Raw genomic sequence first — 21,056 nt, forward strand, 5'->3', positions numbered from 1 at the left:
TCCTGCGGAACTGCATCTCCCAGCAGCCTTCACGCCAGACAGGGTCCTTCCGGCCTCTCCACCCTCCTATGAGGAGGCGGGGCCGAGGGCGGGGCGGGAGCGGCGCCGGGGCGCGTGACGTTCTTCCTGTGCGCCGCCTAGCGTCTCGGTCGCGCCGGTTCCTTAGCCTCGGAGCCGTGAAGGTGACAGTGGGAGGTGACCGAGTTGGCCCCCCGCGATGCTGGCGGCACGGCGGCTGCTCGGCGGGTCGCTCCCCGCGCGGGTGTCTGTGCGATTCAGCGGCGACACGGTGAGGCCCGACCTGGCTCGGGCCAGGGATGCTCGCGGGCCGGGTCCCCGTGCGCGCGCCATCCCTTGGGTCTGTAGTGCCTTCTGGAGGACCCTCTCCTCTCCCCAGCCCGGCAGGAAGGTTGCAGGTCCGGCCTGGGTGTAGAAGGGGAACGGGTCGGAACGGGAGGCTGACTCCCCCCCGCCCCCAGGCCCCCGGCTCCTTGGCTTCCCGTATTTAACAAGTCGCGCGACCTAGCGGGAAATTTTGCAGGTGCCAAAGCATCCCCGTCTCCTTCCTTCCTCGCCACAGCCCTGTAGGGCCTGAAGGGGCCCTTGCCCCACTGTGTTCCCTGATTGGTTTTTAAGGGGTGTCTGGAAGCCAGGTCCCCTTAGCCTTCAGCTCGATCTGGAATTCCAGACCCATCTCTCCGCAACAGTTTTATCCCGAGCGGGTCTCCCTCCTTCAAAATCTTGTGTCCCGACCCCAGCGAGGCATTTCTCTTCCTTCAGGAAACGCACTTTGTCTCCAGCAGAGTTTAGTAATGTAAGGTTTCGGTCCAGCAGCACAGCCAGACGAGTAATGGACATGACATCACCCTGGTCTCAGGGAGGTGGTGTGTGCTGTGGCTCTGGTGTGGGCTTTGGCCACGGACAGTCCTGAGCTTAGAGTCCATCTGCTCCTTTGGGCTGTGTGCCTTTCATTAGCTTATTTTGCTCTGAGCCTCAGTTTCCTCTTCTGTAAAATGGAGGAAGTCATTCCTGTCTCAGGGTTATGAGGAGGAAATGGGGTCTTGGATCTAAAAAGCCTCGGCTAGTGCCTGCTAACAGGAAGTGCTTACTAGGTGGTGATGGTAGCTATGATGCTACGAAGGGTTCTGAGGCTCAGGCCCCCGCCCTCCTCCCAGCCCTCTCTAATTAGGGGACCCCAAAATCTGTAGCTTCTGGCCTGGCCCCTCTTCACCCCAGAGCTCTGCTGGGCCTGCCTGACCCTCTGTGTCCCCAGACAGCGCCCAAGAAAACCTCATTTGGCTCGCTGAAGGATGAGGACCGGATCTTCACCAACCTGTATGGCCGCCACGACTGGAGGTGAGATGGTGCCCTTAGGCTGGTGGGTCCCGAGGCAGGGCCTCCCCCTCACTGCCTTCCCCACTCTCTCCAGGCTGAAAGGTGCCCAGAGTCGAGGTGACTGGTACAAGACAAAGGAGATTCTGCTGAAGGGACCTGATTGGATCCTGGGTGAGGTCAAGACGTCGGGCTTGCGGGGCCGTGGAGGTGCTGGCTTCCCCACTGGCCTTAAGTGGAGCTTCATGAATAAGCCTTCAGATGGCAGGTGTGTGTAGGCAGGCAGAAATGGGGTTGCAGGAGAGACCTGGGGGGTGGCTGTGGCTTACCTGGGCCTTTGGGCTGTTCCCTTGGAAACTAAGAGTGAATGAAGTGGGAAAACATTACCCGAGCTCAAGTAGGTGGGACTCAGTTCTCTCTGGTCTTCCTCAGGGGAGCCTTGAGGGGCCGCGGAATCAACACAAGATTTTGACTCAGGCAGACTTAATTGATCTATTCCTAGCTCTGCCTTTTAATCAGATAGCTTGGGGCAGTTTCCTGGCCTTTCTGAACCTGTTTTCTGTTCTGTTAACAGATATTATATTGTACAGGGATTAAGGAGAGAATGTTCGTATAGCTTTTGGCCTGCACTTCGGTTGGCACGTAGAAAGCAAATGATAAATGTCAGCTATTTTGCCTCCCTTTGGCTCCAGAGATGTGGCGGGGGTTCATGGAATGCTCTTTGTGACCAAAAGCAGATTTGGGCTCTTGGGAAAGCACTAGGAGAGACACTTGGAGGGAACAAAGACTTTTCCTGTGGTCACGGCCACCCAGATAAGGAATAGGCAGTGAGCTCCCTGTCATTGGCGGTGAGCAAGCAGAGCCCCTGGGAGCATGTCGGGAGGACAAAGAGGGATGGGATTGGCTGGCTGTCAGAGGAGGCTTTCCTGGGTGGCGTGGCGTGGCGTGGCGTGTGGTTGAAGGCCCAACCCTGGTGGCCCTGCAGCCTGACTGACCTGCTGGCCCCCACAGGCCCAAGTATCTGGTGGTGAACGCGGACGAGGGGGAGCCGGGCACCTGCAAGGACCGGGAAATCATTCGTCATGATCCCCACAAGCTGGTGGAAGGCTGCCTAGTGGGAGGCCGGTCCATGGGCGCCCAAGCCGCCTACATCTACATCCGCGGGGAGTTCTACAACGAGGCCTCCAATCTGCAGGTGGGCAGGGGCGGGCCTTCAGCAGAGGAGAAGGTGCTCAGTATGCGCTCATGTGCCCCAGTCCCGGGCAGAGTTGTTCTTAGATTTCAGCGCCTGGTCCGTCTGGGGTCGCGCTGGGGGAGTGGTGATCGCTCCTGCATGGCTTGTGTCCGGAATGCGACACGGCCCCCAAAGCCTCCGTCTCTTTCTGTATGTTGCAGAGCCTCAACTTGGGAGGCCCTCCAGGGCTTCATGACTGCTGGAGTGGGAGTAGGCCTGAGAATTCACATGTGGGCATTTTTCTGAAGGGTCAAGGGGTCATTTCAGTAATTCTCACCTGGGTGACACCTGTAGTAATTGGTCCAGGGCCAAAGGCTCACCTCTCTGTTAGGCTCCTACGCGGCAGTGACGAAGGATGTGGGAATAATACCCTGGCACGTGGTAGCGTTACAGGTGTTACTACATATTTAAAAACAAGTCTCCAGGGTCTTTTCCTCTGCTCAAAAGCAGTACTCACTGATTATAAAGATAGGAAACCACGCACATGCAAAAGAAAACTCTCCCATAGATCTGCCACCTTAGAGAAACTACTTGTTGAAATTTCCGTTATTTCCTTAGAACCTTTAAAAATACATATAGTTGGAGAATTTCTTTAATGTTATTGCAGAAATAGCACATGGATTGTAAAAATTCCCACCCCTTTCCCAGAGCATCTTCCTCTGCTTGTGTCCAAAGGGAGCTTTCGCCCTGGACTTTGGTGATGGGCTTACTGGGCCAGTGCGCCTCCCTTCCACACACAGTGTTCCTGGACTCTTGGGGATGGTCCCCTCACACCCCTGTCCCACAGGTAGCTATCCGAGAAGCCTATGAGGCTGGTCTGATTGGCAAGAACGCCTGCGGCTCCGGCTACGATTTTGACGTGTTTGTGGTGCGTGGGGCGGGGGCCTACATCTGCGGGGAGGAGACGGCGCTCATCGAGTCCATTGAGGGCAAGCAGGGCAAGCCCCGCCTGAAGCCGCCCTTCCCTGCAGACGTGGGTGAGACCTGCCGCGTGGCCCGATCCGGGGCCTTGTCCTTTGTCCTCTGGGATCTGGTTTCAGGTCCCCACTGGTCATTCCTAGGGAATTTCTAGGTCCCGTCTGCACTGGGGGCCTGACACAGAGAGTAGGGTGGCAGCAATAGAGAGGCTCCACCAGTGTTCCCTGCAGTCCCCCATCCTGCCTCAGCCCCCACAGCAGACACCCAAGGCCTCTCCTGCCCTCCAGGAACTAGGGGCGGGGTGGGGAAACAGCGGTGCCACTCCTGCTGGAATCTGGGGTCCTCTGGGAAGCAGGACCCTGGACACACCCCACTGTCAGGAAACCCGCCACAACCTGTGCCCACCCACTGGCAGCCACTGGTTTCTCATCCCATCCCCTCACAGGAGTGTTTGGCTGCCCTACGACCGTGGCCAACGTGGAGACGGTGGCCGTGTCCCCTACCATCTGCCGCCGTGGGGGTGCGTGGTTTGCCAGCTTTGGCCGCGAGCGCAACTCAGGCACCAAACTGTTTAACATCTCCGGCCACGTCAACCACCCTTGCACCGTGGAGGAAGAGATGTCTGTACCGCTGAAGGAACTGATTGAAAAGCACGCTGGTGAGGCCTGGGGCCAGCCAGCGGGGTGGGAGGGCCTCGGGAGCCTGCGCTGGGGCGGGGCCTGGCAGAGGTCCTGGGCTCAGGGCTAGGCAGGTGTGCCGGCCCCAGCCCTGACCATCCATCCTTTTGGGGACTGACTGGGGCCCCAGGGGGTGTCAAGGGTGGCTGGGACAACCTCCTCGCTGTGATCCCTGGCGGCTCGTCCACCCCACTGATCCCCAAGTCTGTGTGTGAGACGGTGATGATGGACTTCGACGCGCTGGTGCAGGCGCAGACGGGCCTGGGCACGGCTGCCGTGATCGTCATGGACCGCTCGGTAAGGGCTGGCCCATGCCCCCCACCCAGTGCCTACCTTCTGCCCGCCTGGTTAATAACCTTTCCTGGGCTTCTTGGAGAACTCCTGCTAGCTTTTGGGTCCTGGTTCCTGTCACCTGAGATGCAGTGAGGTGGGGGAGGTGGGGAGCAAGGCTTCTCTGGGGAGAATGCCTGTGGAGCCTGGGCAGTGCAGGGTGCGGGGGGCGGAGGAGACAGCCAGGGTGCTGCTGGAATCTGGAGGCTGCGCTGCGGGGGGCTGAGGCTCAGGTGCCGGGTGCATCCTCACTGTCTCTTGTCTCCGCAGACGGACATTGTGAAAGCCATCGCCCGCCTCATAGAGTTCTACAAGCATGAGAGCTGTGGCCAGTGCACCCCATGCCGCGAGGGTAAGCACGCTGGGCGGGCGGGCCTTTCTCTCTGGCTCACCCTGGGCACTGGACCAAGCCTGCTGTGGCTTCTCTTAGCCCCACCCTCCCTGTGGCCTGCACCCCTCGGGTTCCGTCCCCCCGCCTCTGGCTTGGGGAGATCATCAGGCTCTCTCGCTGCCATGGCTCAGGTGTGGACTGGATGAACAAGGTGATGGCCCGCTTTGTGAAGGGGGACGCCCGGCCGGCGGAGATTGACTCCCTGTGGGAGATTAGCAAGCAGATAGAGGGCCACACCATCTGTGCCCTGGGCGACGGAGCCGCCTGGCCTGTGCAGGTACTCACTGCCCTGCCATGTGGCGCTGCTGGGTTGCTGAGAGCCGGGGTGCTGGGGAATTTGCAGACCCTGCTTCACACAGCACCCCACCCCCAGGGCCTGATCCGACACTTCCGGCCAGAGCTCGAGGAGCGGATGCAGCAGTTTGCCCAGGAGCACCAGGCCAGGCAGGCTGCTTCCTGAGCCCGCTGTGCTGGGCTGGCGCTCGTCTGTCTGGGCTCCGCAGAATAAAGCAAGTGCTCCCGTGGCATCTTCTCTGTGGCCTTGCTCTTCACTCCGCCACTGCGGCCCTTATTCCTGGAGGCTTATTTCCCAGATGGAGGGAGGTTTGGGGGGAATAGGTCAGCACAGGGTCATATTGTGAATTTACACCTTGGCTTCCTGTACGTCGGTCTGTCGTAGACCATCCTGATTATTTATCTGTCAGTGCAGGAAGCAGGTGGGTGGGGGGGGGTGGACTGTGGCCTGGGGTCCAGTGCAGGCCTCTGGAGGGTGGGAGCAAGGAGAACAGGGCCCAGTGTGCCCTGTGAGGCGACGGGCAGGGAAAGAACTGGCTGTCCGGCCTGGTTTGGAGGAGAGGTTTATTCTTCAGGATCTGGCAGTGGGGTGAATTTGCAAGGGGAGAGGGAAGGAAGCAATTGACTAGGGGTTGGACATGGTGGGTGAGGCAGCCCCAGGTCGCCCCAGCGCCATGGAGACGGTTGTGGGTCCGTCTGGGGGAGGGGCCGTGAGCAGGGCCAGGCCGGGTGCCCCTGCTAGTCCCTGAGCTGGAGGGGCGCACCGTCCAGCGGGTGCCACAGCTCCAGCCGGCAGTCACTGCGGCCCAGGCACTCGCGCCAGTGCTGCTGTTGTTCCCCACTGGCCTGGCTACTCAGCTGCACCCCGCCTGGATTGGGGAACAGGTCAAGAGCCATGCGGGAGCCCGTGGGTCCCCACCCCAGCTCCCCCATGTCCCCGCTCACCAATGAAGTCATCAGCTGTGCCCAGGTCATGGTCCCACACAGACACCAGCAGCGTCTTCTGGGCCAGCTCCTCCCTTGGGCCTGCGTAGAAGAATTCCTGCAGGGAAGGGGGCAGAAAGGCAGGAAGGAGGCGGCCGTGGGTCCTTCACAGCCTCAGAAACAGCCTCAGTCAGGTGAAGGGCTCAGGCTGGCTGGGGCCTGCGCTTCCTGAGGCAGGATGCGGACCCCCTCTCCCCCCACCCCCAGCAGCCACGACCGCCTTCCCTCAGCCCTGGCCTACCTCATTGAACTCGGGGTTCAGGGTCTTCTTGTGAACACTGGTCTTGTATTTCGATTTCTTCCCCACATTTGGATGCAGGAGACTGATTGGGAAGGATGGGAAGGATGGGGTTGGGTTAGGTGTGGTCGTGGAGAGGTGAGCCCCAGGGGGGCTCTGCCCACCTGTCCACCCCTGTTCACACTTACAGGCGGACGAAGGGGTCCGAGTAGCCATTGGTGTCCATGGGGGCCAAGTGGGCGCAGCGCAGGACGCCCACCAGCAGGCCACCCCGCTGAGAGCTGTAGCACAGCGACAGCAGGATGCGCCCGCGCTCCTCCCCAGGCACCTCTGTCTCTGCCTCCTGCTGCGGGGTAGGCTCGGGTCAGCCCCTGGATAGCCCCCAGCCCGGCTGCCCACCAGGGTTGGCCCGGACAGAACTCAGACTGGCTGCAGAGAAGTCAGGGGCCAGTGATTTGATTTCATGATTCAGTTTACAAAAGCAGTCACTGGCTTAGTGCCCTGGAAAGAAACTTCCAGGTCAGCTGTAATCCTCCAGGGCCTGAGAAGGGGAGGGGCTTGCCCAGGCCACGTGACTGGCCACTTTGAGGCATCTTTGTCATGAAGTGGAAGGGAACTGATGTCCCTGAGGGCCACAAACATGCTAGGAGCTTCCTAGGTGGCCTTCCACTAGGTACCCATCACCACTCTCCCGTGGGGCAAGCCCCATGCCACAGAGCAGCTCTGAGGCTGTTCTCCATCCAAGGACATACAGGTCTCCAGGTACAAAACCCACCCTCCTCACACCCCACAGCCCAGGTGGCCAGATTCTGAATGTCCTTTGCCACATTCAGTCCCTGGTACTTCCAGAAGGACTCAGGGAGGAGGCCTTGAAAAGAATGTGGGAATCCCACACTTAGGGTGGGATTTAATTTGCAGAAATCCCAACCACCTTGCTCGCATTCAGTACTCAGAAGGGGTGTACTGTGTGTGCCAAGGGGCTGCTGTGTGTGGGGTCTGGCACAGGAAGTGCTTGTCACAGGTGCCTGCCCCACCTGATAGGACTCTCCAGCCTGGCCCTGACTGATTGACAGTCGCAGCAACATGTGGCTCCACTAGGGGGCAGGGCAGCAGCACCTGGCCCTCTGGTCCTGGAGGAGCTGGGGAGGGCCCTGCCTCCGCCTTGCAGGTACCCGGCACCTGCTGGACTGCAGGGGTTCTGGTCAGATCTTTGGTTTCCTATTGCAAATCCCTTGCAGTCACCATCACTGCCTCATGACAAGGGCCTGTCAGGGTTACCCGCCCCAGGAGTGGTACCCACACTGCCCCAGGGGCAGACCTAGCAGCCGTGGAGCCCCACCACATCCATTCTCTCCTAGACCTTGGCCTGCCCTCCCAGCTTGGGCCACGGACAAATCCCACCAGTTTCAGCCTCTGCCTCAAACTGGCCTGTGTCTCTGCCCCCTAAGGGCTTGTGTCAGTGCCCCACACCTCCTCTGGGCTGCCCTGGCAGGAGAGTCACCCTCTGCCCAGCCCCTGGGGCTGGCTGTTCCCTGGGACTATGAGTGCTCACAGGGCCTGTGAGCAAGATGGCCTCAGTCCCTCCAAGCCTACCTGGGCCTGGACCTCTGTTCAGCCCACATCGGCCCCTGCCTGACACACTTCAGCCTGGGCCACCCCTGACCATCCCGCCCCGCCCCCCAGTGCTTGCTGGGTCCCTCCATCCTACCCACCTCCTCATACAGAGACATGCCACGTGCTGCTGTGTCCAGGCTCTTGGGCCTCTTGGTCTGAAAGAGCAGAGAGCTGGGTCACCTTGGGTGGACACTGCCCAGGTCTCCCTCCCTGTTCCCCACCCCCAGCCCCACCCTGTGCACCAGCCCCACTCACCAGCCTACGCCTCTCCAGACACACATCAAAGCTCCTGGCTCGGTTGGGCACCAGCTTCCTCAGGGGCACCCGCAGCTCCCCCAGGGGAGGTGCCCGCCGTCGTCGCCGCAGCCGTGGGTCCTCACACACGCACAGCCTGGTGGCCACCCAGCTCAGACCTGGCCAGGCAAGCCCCCCCGCCCGCCCCCGCCTCAGCCCAGCCCCCTTGTGGCCCAGACTTCAGCCTCACCGCAGGGTCTTGCACCGGGCGTCCTGGAGGGTGAAGCCGTGGTAGGTGAGTGTCTCTTCCCAGATAGGCCCCCTTGTGCCCCGAACCGTGCGTGTCCGCAGCTGGCTGGCCTGGGGGCCAAGCAGGGAGGGTCAGAGCTTCCTCGGGCCCCACCCTGGTCTCCTCCCTGATACGGCCTCTAGTTGCACATCCCAGCAATGGGGGCTCCCTGCCTGAGATCAAGGCCTTGGGGAGGAGGGGCATGGCAGGCCAGGTGGGTCCTCCAGGCCAGGCGTGCGGCCAAGGGGCAGCAGTAGGGGCCCGTGTCTTGCCCTCACCTTAATGGCCCCGGGCAGCAGGTTGGCTTTCACAAAGGTGTCCACGGAGCCTGAGGCCGATGGCTTGAGGCCCTGGGAAGAGGGAATGGATGTGGGACAGGCCCAGGGCCCAGGCCCAGGGCCCAGGGACACTGCCCGGTCCTCACCTTGGCACGGTGAGCTGTGCAGTGCAAGGTGCTGTTGTCCACATCAAAAAGAAGCGTGAACTCGAGGGTGCCAAGGGCAGCTAAGGGCAGGTAGCCGGCAGGTCAGCTTCTACGTCAATCCCCGCCCCAGCACCATGCCTCCTGCCCTGCCCCTCCCTGGTAGGAAGCCTGGGATGCCCCAGACCCCATCCTGGCTGGGCTGGGGCCAGAGGGTACCCCTTGTCCCCCATCCCTACTCACTGCTGTCGTCTGAGTCTCCCTCTGGCCCTGGGTCCGGCTGAGGCTGGGGTGCAGAGCGGATGGTGGGGGTCACTGGAGGGCGTGGGTCAGGGGTACGCAGGGTGGGCTCAGTGAAGTGGTAGAAGTGCGGAAAGTAGTCGGAAATGAGGTGGATGGGCCGGATGGGGCCCGGGCTCACATCGATAGCCATGTGCTCCTGCATGCTCACCCGACCCCGGCCCGCTGCTGCCATGCCTGCCATGGGGGCTCAGACATGGGGGGTGCTCAGAGGAGCCCTCGAGGACCAGAGATGAGGGGACAGCACTGGGCCAACCAGACAGGGCAAAGAGGCATCACTGAGGGCGTCGTGGGGGGTCCTGGGCAGCAGCCGGGACCTGAGGACAGAGCGCAGGGTCAAGGTTGGTGGGATGAGGGGGCTCCAGCCTGGAGGGGGACCCCGTGTGCTGGCAGTTAGGTGGGCTTGGCTACTTACTGTTCTGAGAGCTTCTCCACCTGCTTTGGGTTGCTGCTGGCTCTGGCTGTGCGCCTGACTGAGGTGACCCATGAGAGCTAGAGTGTGGCCATGGGGGAAGGGGAAGGGGCGGGACTCAGAACCCGGATCCAAGGCCAGGAGACCAGCAGCTCCCTGGCCTCCAACCCAAGCATCCCTTCCCTGGTGTGTGTGTGGGGAGGTGCTCAGGCTCCCTCCTTCTCCCCCCACCCCTCTCCAATTCACACACTGTCAGGGAGTTATTTTTACCACCATCATGTGGCCCTGCTCCCAGCTGAGGAGGCTAGAGGACCAGAGGTGACACCAGAGGTGGGAGGGGCAGTGGGAGGGGCAGGGGGCACTGTGGGAGGTGTGGAGGGTGCGGGGGCGGGAGTGTGATGGTGACAAGCTTAAGCAGAAAAAACACCAAGTTAGGGAAAATTTATGGGCCCAGTTGTATACATTCCATATGTCTTAGAATTTATGACCCTTTTTCTTGATCCTGTCAAGGGAGCCAGGGTAATGGTTAACAGGGGAGCCAGGGTAATGGTTAACAGAGGTAAAGGCTCACTGAAGGGTAAAGCTCTTTCCTTGATGGCTATCTGAATGTGTGTTAAATCGTGAAGAAACAATGAATCTCGTGAACGAATGTCAGAACTATAATTAACTCTTAGAAAAAGGTACATAATGACCGGGGCTTATAGACTGTGGGAGCATCTTTCTTTACCCCCTTCTGGTGTCTGTGCCAGAAGCTGTTTGTATTCTCTTCCCAATAAACTGCTACTTTACTGCTCTTACCTGAGCGACAGCTTGTTATTGATCCCGAGGAGAAATTCTTTTCCTTCGGAGATCACAAACCCACTCCCTAGACGCTAACGACAGTGATTTTTCAGCAAGGATGGGAGGGCTGGAGTGGAGACTGGAGACGGGGAGGGAGAGGAGGAGGATGCCTGCAACCTGGTCCCCTTGCAGCTCAAGCTTCTTAAAACACGAATCAGATCACTTCAGCACCTCTCTCCCCCTCTCCTTGCTTGGAACAAAATCCTAACCCATCACTGAGGCGTGTCCCCGTGGGTCCTCCCTGCGGCCCCGAGTGCTGGGCCCCTTCCCACCACGTCCACGTGGCTCCTCTTGGTTTCCTTGAACATCTCAAGCTTTGTGGATGTGCTGCTCCTTCTGCCCTGACTTCCCTCCCTCACCCTTTGACCTGGCCTGCTCCTGCTTACCTATGGTCTCAAGGTCACTCTCTGCAGCAGAGTGGTCTGCCTTTTACCTGCTCAACCTTCCCTGTCTCTTCCCAGGGGTCCTTTGGGGGCCACCCCTTCCCTACTCTCACTCTAGGAGGTTCACCCTGCTCCCCAGGCCTGTGCCCCAGACCCTGCCTATCAATGGATTCCAAATCCAGCAGCCATGTGACAGGCTCAGGGAAGGGCATGTGACTCAAAGCAGGTCAATAAAGTACAATTCTGGGATAGACTGGCCCAGAAAGAGAAGCTGTTTTCTGTTGATGGGACACTGGTACCATGCCATCCTAGAGCCGTTGCCTTCTCCTCATCTCTCATCCCTGTGGAGTAGAGAATGCTCCTGAGAGGGAGGCCAATACAGTGGAAAGCACAGAAAGAAGAGAGCCCTTGAGCTCCTGGATCCAGCTATGCCTGAAGCTAGTATATCTCTGGAGTTCGTAATCACCATTCCTCCTTTGACAAAGTCAGCTAATGGGTGGGTGTTTCTATCACTTGCCCTGCCTAATACTGCCCAGTCCACCATGTCAAGGTTACACCACCCACCTCTTCAACTCTCTCATAGAGATTTACACGACTGATACATAATTCCATTATATAGCTGTGAGTAATTACTGTATAATCACATGATTTTCTGTGTGACCTGGTCTAAGGTCTTCCCCAGACTGAGCACCCCCAGAAGGCAGGGTGGCATCAGGTTGGTACACAGATGTGGCCCCAGCACAGCACCTGGCACACGGTGGGAGCTTGCCATGTTAGAAGTTTGTAGTAACATGTGGCGCTCCTTTCTGGGTGCCTGAGGCCCAGCACAGGGTCAGTCAGGTGCGGAAGACAGAACAGGAGCTCGTACAGCATGGTGGCTAGGAATTTGGGTTCAGGAGTCAGAGAGGGCCTGATTCAAATCCCAAACCGGGGTGACCTTGAGCAAGGTGTCTACCCTCCCTGAGCCCCAGCCTCACCAGCCAGGGACAGCATTGCCCCCCACCCCCCACAGGGTTGTGGTGAGGGTAAAATGAAAGAAAAGACACCAGGAACACAGCATCCACAGCAGGTGACAGTGTGATTATCCAGAGGCACCCCAGCCAGGAGGCCAGCGCTCCCAGGGGGCCTGCCTGAGGTCAGGGCTCCAGTGCAGAAGATGCAGTTGCCACAGAGCTGGGAAAGGCTCTTTAATCAGTCCTGGAGTAGAGCTGGCCTGGCAGGGCAAAGGCAGGGGCTGCTCAGCGCCTCGCCTTCAGCCCCTGGGCAGCTCAGGGCTGACCAGGCGGGGCTGGTAGATGCCAGGTGCCAGTAGCTGCAAGGTGAACTCGGTGATGACGGCCGTGAGCCCCCAGATCCGGTGTGGCCGGTGCAGGAAGACAGGCAGCGTGTAGCGGAAGTGGCCACCATGGCAGAAGTGGGTATAGCCCTGGTTCTGTTCCTGCAGCAGATGGGCCAGGGGCAGTGCAAACACTTCATCCACCTGTGGGCAGGAGGTAGCGACAGGGTAGACAGAGCACTGGCCACTGCAGCCTCCACCCATCGGGACAACCCAGCCCCCAGCCCTGGCATCCCTCCACTTACCTCCTCGGGGTTGGGCCTGAGGCTCTGGGGATCCAGGGGGCCCACACCGGCCAGCACTGGCACCACAGTGGTCTTTTTCTGAGGCAGGAGGAGGGCAGGCAGTCAGGGGAGGCGTGGCCTTGGCGGGGCTTTCGGGCTGGAGCAGGGAGCCTGATAGGAAGACTCCAGGGGCCTTCAGCAGTGCAGCCAGGTCTACTTGGCCCCTGCCCTTGGGCTTGATCCAGCCATGCTGACTGGCTCAGGTCCTCCCAAACACACTAGACCCATTCAGGCCTCTGAGCCTTTGCTTTCCCTTACTTTTACTACCCTAAAATCTCCCAACTGTCATCCAATTCCTGCCTACCCTGCAAAGCCCTCCCCAACCTTTGTCCACCAAGCTGAGCAAAGCTGGTTCAGCCTGGAGCCACCTCCACCCCAGGACCTGAGCCTCAGTTTCTCCCATGAAAGGGGGATAAAATATCCCTTGTCCCTTCCCGAAGGGCTGTGTGAAGACGGAACACAACTGCCGTGCAGGTGTCTGGGGCCCCACTGCACGGCCACAGTCCATGACCACTTTCCTTGTCCCTGGGGTCCCTGGTCCTAACCCAGGGCAAGCAGAGGGGCTGTATGGGGTTAAGGGCTGGCGGTGGTTTCAGGCCCTGGCAGGCTCACCTGGTCGTGCACAGGCCGCAGGATTCCCCACACCTGCTCCTCAGGCACAGCCAGGCCCAGCTCCTCACGGGTCTCCCTCAGGGCCGTGTGCACCACGTCCCGGTCAGCGGGGTCACACTTGCCACCTGGGAAACTGAACAGGCACAGGGAGCCTGGTTCTTGGGGTGCTGGGGCCATGGAGGGGTGGGGGTGGCAGCTGTGGCACTGAGCCACCTAAATAACGTCTCTGCCCCTAGACTGCAGAGAGGGCTGGGCAAGCCACACGACCTCTCCAGGCCCGGTTTACCGAACAACGGGAGTAAGGGAGAGAGGCCCTGGGGCTCGGACACGCAAACTCGGCTTATGGTGGCCCCAGAGGCCCTGACTGATCCTAAGGTGTCCCCAGTACCTGCCGGGGGCGGGGCCAGGGAGGGAAGCCAGGTAGCCCCGCCCCGCGCGCCTCCCCGACTCCCGGGCGCGCATCTCCAGGTAGTCGCTGGAAGGGGGCGGAGTCCTGCCTTTTTACTGGGGGACAGATCCGAGAGAGGTGTCCTCGGCCCGCGCTTCGAGCGGTCCGCGCCGCGGCCGGGCAGGGGCACCTGCGGCTCCAGATTCGGGGTGGAGGCACGTGGGATGCGGACTCCCGCCACAGCCTGGGGGCGGACGGGCTCTCCCCAGACCCATTCTACAGAGGCGGAAACTGAGGCTCGGAGAGGTTAAGTGCCTTGCCCACGACCCTGCGCTTCCCGGGGTTCGGCGGGAGAGGCGTTCCCGGCCAGGGTACCTGACGTCACCCTTGTGCCTCCCGGCCAGGCGGCTGGACCGCAGCGTGTAGAGCAGCGCCGGGACCCCGCGCACCAAGCACAGCGGCACGAGAACCGCGGCCGCAGCAGGCCGCGCGCGGAGCCGGGTCGTGGTCCCCGCCAGCAACCGCCGGCAGCGTCGCTCGCCCTCCGTCGACAGGTAGTCGGGCAGCATGTCCGGTCCAGCACGGCTGGGACAGAGAGGGCACCGGGAAGGGGCAGCTCGCGCACTCCGCAGCTGGGGCGGGCCGTGGGAGGAGTCTGCGGGCCGGCCGGGGCGCCGTAGCGGCGCCGGCCACGCCCACGGGGCGGGGCCCAATCGAGGGGGCGGGCCCCGGGCAGGGCGGAGACTCTCCGCGCGTTGTGGGGCGTGGCCGGAAGGGGCGAGCCCGGTCGTCTGGACTTCCGGTAGATGGGCGGGGCCTGGGGCGGGGCGGAGATGGCTGGTGGGGTCTGGGGCGTGTCGCCTTCGAGCGCCTAGAGCCTTTGGGAGCGCGCCCGGCCCGGCGACCGGGTTCGGCCGTGCTGACCGCGGCGTTCGGGAGTCGGGGTGTCTGGCTGTTGAGGCGCCGCCGGGCCCCGCGCTCCTCCGCGGCCGCGGGTGTTCGAGGCCCCAGAGGAAGTGCTCCAGGATGTTCGGAGCTGCCGGCCCTCCCCAGCCTCCGGGCCCTCTCTCCGGGTTCCGCTGGCTGGCACGCACCGCGCCCTTTCGCTCCAAGGGGCCCACTGGAGCCCCAGGCCTTCGCCCTGCTTTCCCCACCGCCTGGGGCTCGTCTCTCCTTCCATCCCCCGCCGCCGCAATTTCTGCTCCTATAGGCGCTGGTTTAAATGTCACTTTCTCCACAAGTTCTCCTACCTGGAGTTTTGATCGGATTCTTAAACTCCTCCCGCCACCCCCTCCTTGACCCCTGTGGGTATTCCGCACCCCTCCGCCAGACTCTGGCTCCTCGAGGACCAGACACCCCAGCCTTGCCCATAGCACCTAAACGTGGAATAGCAGGTGTCCCGTGCTTTGCTTCGACTTTGAGCAGGTGCCTCCCTGAGCTGCAGGTTTGGTCCTCACCTGGGCACACGAGGCAGAGGGCAGGAACATAGCCTCCCTCACAGCCCTGCCACTCAACTTGTTTCGCCACAACTTTATCATCACTCTGTGCTCCCAGGGATGCCAACAGCACTGGGCTGCGCTTTGCGACGTGTGCAGCCCAGACTCCGGGGTGTGGGCACTCCTGAGGCTCTCCACCCTGACCTCTGAGGACAGAAGTGCTCTGACCACCCATTCCAAACAGTTTAATGTTGGAGGGAAGAGAGAGGTAAAGCAGGGTTTGGAGGAGTCACCCCCGAGGCAGAAGGGGGCAGGTTGAGAGTAGGGGATCTGGTTCCAAGCCTGGCATCATCCCAGCTTTGCTGTAACTCTGGCCAGGTAGCTTTCCCCTCTGGCTTCCACCTGTCCTGCTCTTCTTGTGAGGGGAGGGGGGTCTCTGCAGAGGTGAGGCTGTAGAGGGTGGGCCCCAGGGTAAGAGGACTCTGTCCCCAGGGTCCCCAGCATCACTGCAGGTCCCGGCTGGGCCCCAGGAACACTGCAGTGGGGGAGAGGAGCCCCAGCCCAGCTGGGAGGGGCAGGCCACCCGGATCCCTGTCAGCCTGGATATTGGGGAGGGGGTATGGTGTCGGTCGGGCCCTTGGGATTCGGAGGGGGTTTGAGGCTGCAGGGTACAGGCCCTGGTAGGTGAGGGGCTGGTAGGTGGATGGGGTCAGCAGCGCCTCAGGGGGAGCCAGCAGCTGATGGTGGAGCCTGGCAGGGGTCCTGGAGGTGACGGCTGGAGCTTTGTTGGGGTCTGAGGGAGGAAATGGTCTGAGTGGACCCCAGACCTCCCCTCACACCTTCAATCTGCCTGTCCCCTTCCCTGCTCCTCCCATCCCAAGCTGCCCACCGCTTAGCCTTTGCTCTCGCTCTTGCCTCTGCCTGGAATTTCTTCCCCACCTTCTCCCTCTGTCCAAACCCTTCCCAGTCCTCCAGGGCCCAGCTGGGGAACCACCTCCTCCAGGAAGTCTACCCGACCCCCCTGCCCCTGCTCTCAGCCCCTTGTCCCTGCCCTGTTCTCTCTACCCTGGGTGCCAAATTGTCTCAGAAATCTCTGCCTCTCCCTCTCTGTCCACACAGATGCCCAGTGAGCCTGCTGAAGCCTCTTCCTGGGGGCCCCGTGGCCCTGCCCCCTCGCTTCCTGACCACGACGCAGGCTCTGGTCCCACTGCGTCTGTGGGGCTGGGGGCTGACCTTTCTCCTGCTCTGTGGAGCCCTTCAACAGGCAGGGGCTGAGGCTGCTGTGACTCCGGGTTGGGGCGCTGAGCAGGGGCCGTGGAGATACAGGCCTGAAGGTGGGGCAAGCAGGAATGGGGCCGGGGGTCAAGGCGGAGAACCCTGGCCAAGGGTCATGGTCAGACTCAGACAGTGGGACCCCAGGACAAGCCAGTGGGTGTGACCCTGAAAGAAGGGTCGGAGGTCTTAGGAGATGCCTGGGGATAGGGATGGGGAAGGGGATGGGTTAGGGCAGCTGGAGGGGGTGGGCACTGTCAGGGGCCAGACGGTACCAGGGGTCCGGGTCACTTTCCCTAAAGCCCTTGGCAAAAGGGTTGCTGGCGATCTTCAGCTGGGTGATCTGCAGAGGAGAAAATGTAGTTAAGGGCCAGCCCTATGCTGGAGAAAGGCTGTGGGGCCCCAGGCTCAGCCACCTTCTCTTCCCTGGACCCCCACGTCCCCAACTTGGAGGCCCTGGGACCTGGGCCCCTCAGCCCAGGAACCACAGAGCCAGTGGGCGCGAAGGCAGGGGAATTACTGTGAGCAGATGGCCACAGGGTCCCGGGGAAGGGGAGCAGGGCAGGGGTCTGTGTACCTGTGCGGCCTAAGAGCCTGGGGCCTCGGTTTCCCGCCCTGTGAGATGGGCTGGCAGCTGCCTCACGAGCTGCAGCCTGACCTACCCGGTGGTTCTGATACGCCGTCACGGCCGTGAACTGGGTCTCCGTGAAGATGAAGGACTTGAAGTTCTCCTGCGCGTAGCGCTCGCTGTCTTCACGTGGGTCCACGAAGACCACGTGGAAGCGTGGCTGGTAGCGGTGCATGGAGTTGAGGATGATCTGCGGGGGGTGCGGAAGGGGGTGTGCAGAGGTGGGGGCAGCAGCAAACCCTCTCTGAGGCCGAAGCCCTTCTACCAGGGCCCGCTGCCTCCGTCTCATAGCGGTGGTGCTGGGTCTGAGCTTGGGAGTCTGCGGTTCTGTATCAAAGGCCCCTTTGTGTCTGAGCATCCCGGTTGCTTGGCCTCTCTCCCTTCTGCGTCCCAGCTGTCACGGAACTCTCTGGGATCTGACCACCTCTCCCACCGCACTGCCTCCACCCCGCCCGGCCACCATCAGCGTCATCTTTCTCCTGGATTTCCGCAGCTGCCTCCTGGCTGCGCCCCCTTCTCCACACGGCAGCCCCCGTGAGTGCAGCTCAGAGCCCACCTGTGCCTCCGGCCCGACACCGTAAAAACCAGAATCCTCTCCACAGCCAGCTGGCCCTGCAGAGCAGCGCTGGCCACCCCTAGGATCGCTTCCCCTCCCGCTGCCCCTCTGTGCTCCGCTCCAGCTACCCGGGAGCCTCCTCGCAGCTTCCCCAACTCCCCAGCGTTCTCCAGCCTCAGGGCCTTTGAACTTGCTGTTCCCTCTGCCTGCAACAGCTCCCCCTTCTATATGCACAGGCTCCCTCCTCCACTTCCATCAGACCCCTCCTCAAATAGCGCCTCAGCTGCTTCCTGAGCCTCCTGAACTGAACGGCCACCTCTAGCCCCTCTCCCTGTTCCCTTTCTCTCCTGACATTTATCACCCGCCTGACATCTGGATTCTTTGCTTCCCATCTGCCCTCTACCTCAGGAGGGGAGCCTCCGTGAGGGCAGGATCTTTGTTTGACACAGTGTCACGGGTGCTGTATTCCTGCACCTACAGTGGACCTGGCCCCACCCGCCCGGGCTGTCCCCTCTGCTATCTGACCCCCGGCCAGGTGAACTCAGGCACCAAAGGCCCGGCCAGCCCTGGCTCCGGGCTACATCGCCATCAGGCCCCAGTGTCCCCTGGCCCGGCCCAACCCCTCCCCACTGGGGCCTGGGCCTCACGTGGCCGTTGTCGTCCAGCAGGTTGTTGGTCAGCTTGAGCTTGTCGAAGGACACGATCTGGCGCATCCACTGCGCACCCTTGGCCGGCGAGTCTGGGTGGAAGTGCACGCGGCCGGGCGTGGCCGGGTCTGCCTTGCCCGCCACCAGCCAGGCCGAGCTGTGGAAGGCGTACCTGGGGACAGAGCGAGGAAGTGAGGGCGCCCCAACTGTGCCCCGGGTACCTCATCTGCTGCCCCCATGTGGAACCCAGCCTGACGGGGCGTCTCTCCTATGGCCCCCACACTGGCCCCATCTGCATATGAGAAACCAGAGACTCCAGAATGCTGTCCGGCCTGGGTTCCTCACGGCTGCACCTGCTGCCCTGGGCTAGCCCACCCTACCTGCCCAGGTGCACCCACTGCTGCCCAAAATAGGCCCCCGGACACAGCCCTGACTGGCCCCCGCCTCGCCCAGGGTGTGGGTGGGGGTCTACTTCCCTGATCATGTGCATGAGGTCTGAGCTGCGACCCCCAGCCAGCTCCGGACCTGTATCTCTTGTCATCCAAAGGCACGAAGTCCATGAGCAGGACATAGTCAGCCAGCGTGTCCATGCCCAGGATCTTCACCTGGAAGGTGGGGAACATCCTCCTGCAGAGAATTCAGCAGCCTGAATGTGGTTCCAGCCTGACCTCCACTCCCACCTCACCGCCCCCCAATTGCTCATACCTGCCCGCCTTGGTGACAATCATCTCGGTGCCCAGCTGGTTGAATTCCTCCCACAGAGCCTTCATCTCCAGCTGAACCGTCACGCCGGACACACGTGGGTTCTTGGGGCCCTGCCCAGTGGGCTCGGCCATGGCTTGGGCCCCTGTGGAGCCGGTGGAAGGGCCTGATGGTAACAGGGAGTCCAGCTGGGGCTCCCAGCTGGAGCTGGTCATGGGCGAGGTGTAGGTCTCCGAGGGGGCAAATACCCCGAGGCCAGCAGAGAGGAAGGCTGGGGAGAGAGGACAGAGTGTGGGGCCCTTTTTACCTCACCCACCCCCACTCCACCCAGCCAGCTTTCATCTTTCAGGCAGCACCCAGATGCCTCTTCTTCCAGGAAGCCCTCCCTGACTGCCAGGCTTCTGTTCCCACAGGATCCCCAACTCAGTGTCACTTCATGAGGTAAATTCTCACTTAAAGCTCCTGGAGACCAGAGACAGGACCTGTCTGGCTCCCCAGGGAATCTTTGAGCCATCAGAAGGCCATGTGGACTTAAGCAAATTGTTTCACCTCCTGGAGCCTCAGTTTCCACATCTGTCACAAGCGGTTCTTAATATCTACCTTGTAGAGCTGACGTGAGGATCTGTGAGGACAGGCACAGGGCCTGGTGCACAGTAGGCCCTTCATAAAGGACACCTGTGATGAATGATGGGACACGTGGGGTCATGGGGGTGGGGGTGGAGGTCTTTCTCAGCTCTGGGGAGACCTGGCTGCCTTGTGCTGCTAAAGGAACACTGAGCTGAAGGAGATCCCGGAATTACCATGAATGACTCTTACCCATCTCTGACCCCGAAAACTGGCCCAAATCCTGCCTCTAGAAGCCAGTTCTAACATCGTTCTGCTCTGGCTGCCTCACTTTTTTTTAAAGAGCCCATCTTTTGATCTGCAGTCCCAGAACAAGGCTTGGCCAAAAGCTTTGCCACAGCGCCACCCTTCTGATTAAAGAAAAAGGTCCTAACTACAATGAGATACTACTTTATACCCACGAGGATGGCTGTTACTGAAAACCAAAACAATAACATAAACAAAAAATGAAACATTACAAATGTTGGTGAGGATGTGGAGAAATTGGGACCCTTGTGCATTGCTGGTGGAATGTAAAGTGGTGTAGACCCTGTGGAAAACCGCTGACAGTTCCTCAAAATATTAAAGATAGAATTACCATCCAATCCAGAAATTCCGCTTCTAGGTATATACCCCAAAGAATCAAGAGCAGGGACCGGAACAGATATGTGTACATGGGTGTGCATTGCAACATTGTTTACAACAGCTGAAATGTGGAAGCAACCCTAGCATCCGTCCATCGACGGATGAATGGATAGGCAGAATGTGTCTATACAGACAATGGAATATTATTCAGTCTTTATTTATTTATTTTTTAATTTTTTTATTATTCGGTCTTTAAAAGGAAGGAAATTGTGACCCAGGCTACAACATGGATGAGGCTTGAAGATGCTATGCTAAGTGAAACAAGCCAGTCACAAAAGGACAAATACAGTATGGTTCCAGTCATAAATGGTGCCTAAAGTAGTCAAATTCATAGACAGAAAGTAGGATGGTGGGGGCCAGGGACTGGGGGAGGGGATGGGGAGTTACTGTTTAATGGGGACAGAGTTTCAGTTTTGCAAGATGCAGTAAGTTCTGGAGATGGATGGTGGTGGTGGTTGCACAATAGGAATGTACTTAATGCCACTGACCACTTAAAAATGGTTACAGTGATAATTTTTATGTTATGTATATTTTAACACAATTACAATTTTGAAACTAGGAAAAATACCCTGAAGAACAGACTGTTAGTTTCTAGCAGCCCATAAGGGGCTGAGGACCTGGTAAAACCATGAGATACCCTGGGCAGAGGTAGAATTTTGGTGTGGTTGGATGGATGGATGGATGGAAGAATGGGTAGATGGGTGGAGGGAGGTTCCTGGGATGGTACAGTGTGTGATGGGCTGACAGGTGGGCAGCACCTGGCCAGGGCTAGTGCCTAGTAGGTGCCTGGTGGGAGTGTGGGGTCCAGGGCCTGTAGCCCCATCCTTAGCAGCCCTGAGAGCCACGTGTGAGAAGTGGCGCCTCACTAAAGCCCCTGGAGTTCTTCAGTCTGGGGGTGGGTGGGTCTCACTGAGAGGGGATGGGCCATATCAGGTCCAAATCCCCCAGAGGGGCGTGAAGGGTGGCTGGGCTGATGTCCCCTATCGCCTGGACCAGGCCATCAGATGAGCAACTACCCATCACTCAGCCGTCCTGCTGGGGCAGGTGGTACCCGAT

At 60.3% G+C, this 21,056-nt stretch overlaps 3 protein-coding genes and 1 long non-coding RNA gene across 7 annotated transcripts; 2 read left to right on the plus strand and 2 right to left on the minus strand.

Moving 5' to 3' along the window:
- Positions 1-140: 140 nt before the first annotated feature.
- Positions 141-5,407, plus strand: NDUFV1 (NADH:ubiquinone oxidoreductase core subunit V1). Its single transcript, XM_057729877.1, has 10 exons — positions 141-289; positions 1,274-1,356; positions 1,430-1,600; positions 2,344-2,527; positions 3,354-3,543; positions 3,930-4,142; positions 4,292-4,458; positions 4,762-4,843; positions 5,014-5,159; positions 5,256-5,407. Exons 1-10 carry the CDS (start codon positions 218-220, stop codon positions 5,340-5,342), a joined length of 1,395 nt encoding a protein of 464 aa, XP_057585860.1. The 5' UTR covers positions 141-217; the 3' UTR covers positions 5,343-5,407.
- Positions 5,408-5,723: 316 nt separating this feature from the next.
- On the minus strand, positions 5,724-11,812 carry LOC130849674 (double C2-like domain-containing protein gamma). Of its 2 annotated transcripts, XM_057728762.1 has the most exons (12): positions 10,467-11,812; positions 9,672-9,748; positions 9,200-9,573; positions 8,960-9,039; positions 8,814-8,885; positions 8,497-8,606; positions 8,268-8,403; positions 8,111-8,167; positions 6,587-6,744; positions 6,402-6,483; positions 6,122-6,218; positions 5,724-6,045 (listed from the first exon to the last, which is right to left on the minus strand). In XM_057728762.1, the coding sequence occupies exons 3-12, from the start codon at positions 9,438-9,440 to the stop codon at positions 5,915-5,917; spliced, it is 1,164 nt and encodes a 387-aa protein (XP_057584745.1). In that variant the 5' UTR covers positions 9,441-9,573; positions 9,672-9,748; positions 10,467-11,812; the 3' UTR covers positions 5,724-5,914. The 2 variants fall into 2 exon arrangements, with proteins under 2 accessions (XP_057584745.1, XP_057584746.1); XM_057728763.1 differs by lacking the exon at positions 10,467-11,812 and having other exon boundaries at positions 6,587-6,741; positions 9,672-9,880.
- Positions 11,813-11,955: 143 nt separating this feature from the next.
- On the minus strand, positions 11,956-14,178 carry NUDT8 (nudix hydrolase 8). Its single transcript, XM_057728764.1, has 4 exons — positions 13,887-14,178; positions 13,124-13,256; positions 12,473-12,550; positions 11,956-12,371 (listed from the first exon to the last, which is right to left on the minus strand). Exons 1-4 carry the CDS (start codon positions 14,078-14,080, stop codon positions 12,144-12,146), a joined length of 633 nt encoding a protein of 210 aa, XP_057584747.1. The 5' UTR covers positions 14,081-14,178; the 3' UTR covers positions 11,956-12,143.
- LOC130849676 (uncharacterized) lies at positions 13,636-19,960 on the plus strand. 3 transcript variants are annotated; one of them, XR_009052782.1, is made up of 5 exons: positions 13,636-13,817; positions 13,916-14,065; positions 18,069-18,438; positions 18,598-18,849; positions 19,102-19,960. It is a non-coding gene; the product is annotated as an uncharacterized LOC130849676 (long non-coding RNA). The 3 variants fall into 3 exon arrangements; XR_009052780.1 differs by having other exon boundaries at positions 19,166-19,960; XR_009052781.1 differs by having other exon boundaries at positions 18,072-18,438; positions 18,598-19,960.
- The last annotated feature ends 1,096 nt before the right edge of the window (positions 19,961-21,056 follow it).

Source organism: Hippopotamus amphibius, chromosome 3 (assembly GCF_030028045.1).
Source record: "Hippopotamus amphibius kiboko isolate mHipAmp2 chromosome 3, mHipAmp2.hap2, whole genome shotgun sequence".
NCBI classification, from domain to species: Eukaryota; Metazoa; Chordata; class Mammalia; order Artiodactyla; family Hippopotamidae; genus Hippopotamus; species Hippopotamus amphibius.

Excerpts from the sequence above, each read along its gene's own strand:
- NDUFV1 (XM_057729877.1), top strand. The coding sequence starts at position 218 with ATGCTGGCGGCACGGCGGCTGCTCGGCGGGTCGCTCCCCGCGCGGGTG. Across the intron at positions 2,528-3,353 it reads ACGAGGCCTCCAATCTGCAG|GTAGCTATCCGAGAAGCCTA; the intron begins GTGGGCAGGGGC and ends CCTGTCCCACAG. Across the intron at positions 4,143-4,291 it reads ACTGATTGAAAAGCACGCTG|GGGGTGTCAAGGGTGGCTGG; the intron begins GTGAGGCCTGGG and ends CTGGGGCCCCAG.
- LOC130849674 (XM_057728762.1), bottom strand. The coding sequence starts at position 9,440 with ATGGCAGGCATGGCAGCAGCGGGCCGGGGTCGGGTGAGCATGCAGGAG. Across the intron at positions 8,168-8,267 it reads GTCTGGAGAGGCGTAGGCTG|ACCAAGAGGCCCAAGAGCCT; the intron begins GTGAGTGGGGCT and ends CTGCTCTTTCAG. Across the intron at positions 6,484-6,586 it reads TCGGACCCCTTCGTCCGCCT|TCTCCTGCATCCAAATGTGG; the intron begins GTAAGTGTGAAC and ends CTTCCCAATCAG.
- NUDT8 (XM_057728764.1), bottom strand. The coding sequence starts at position 14,080 with ATGCTGCCCGACTACCTGTCGACGGAGGGCGAGCGACGCTGCCGGCGG. Across the intron at positions 13,257-13,886 it reads AGGCACAAGGGTGACGTCAG|TTTCCCAGGTGGCAAGTGTG; the intron begins GTACCCTGGCCG and ends GTGCCTGTTCAG. Across the intron at positions 12,551-13,123 it reads TGCGGCCTGTGCACGACCAG|AAAAAGACCACTGTGGTGCC; the intron begins GTGAGCCTGCCA and ends CTCCTGCCTCAG.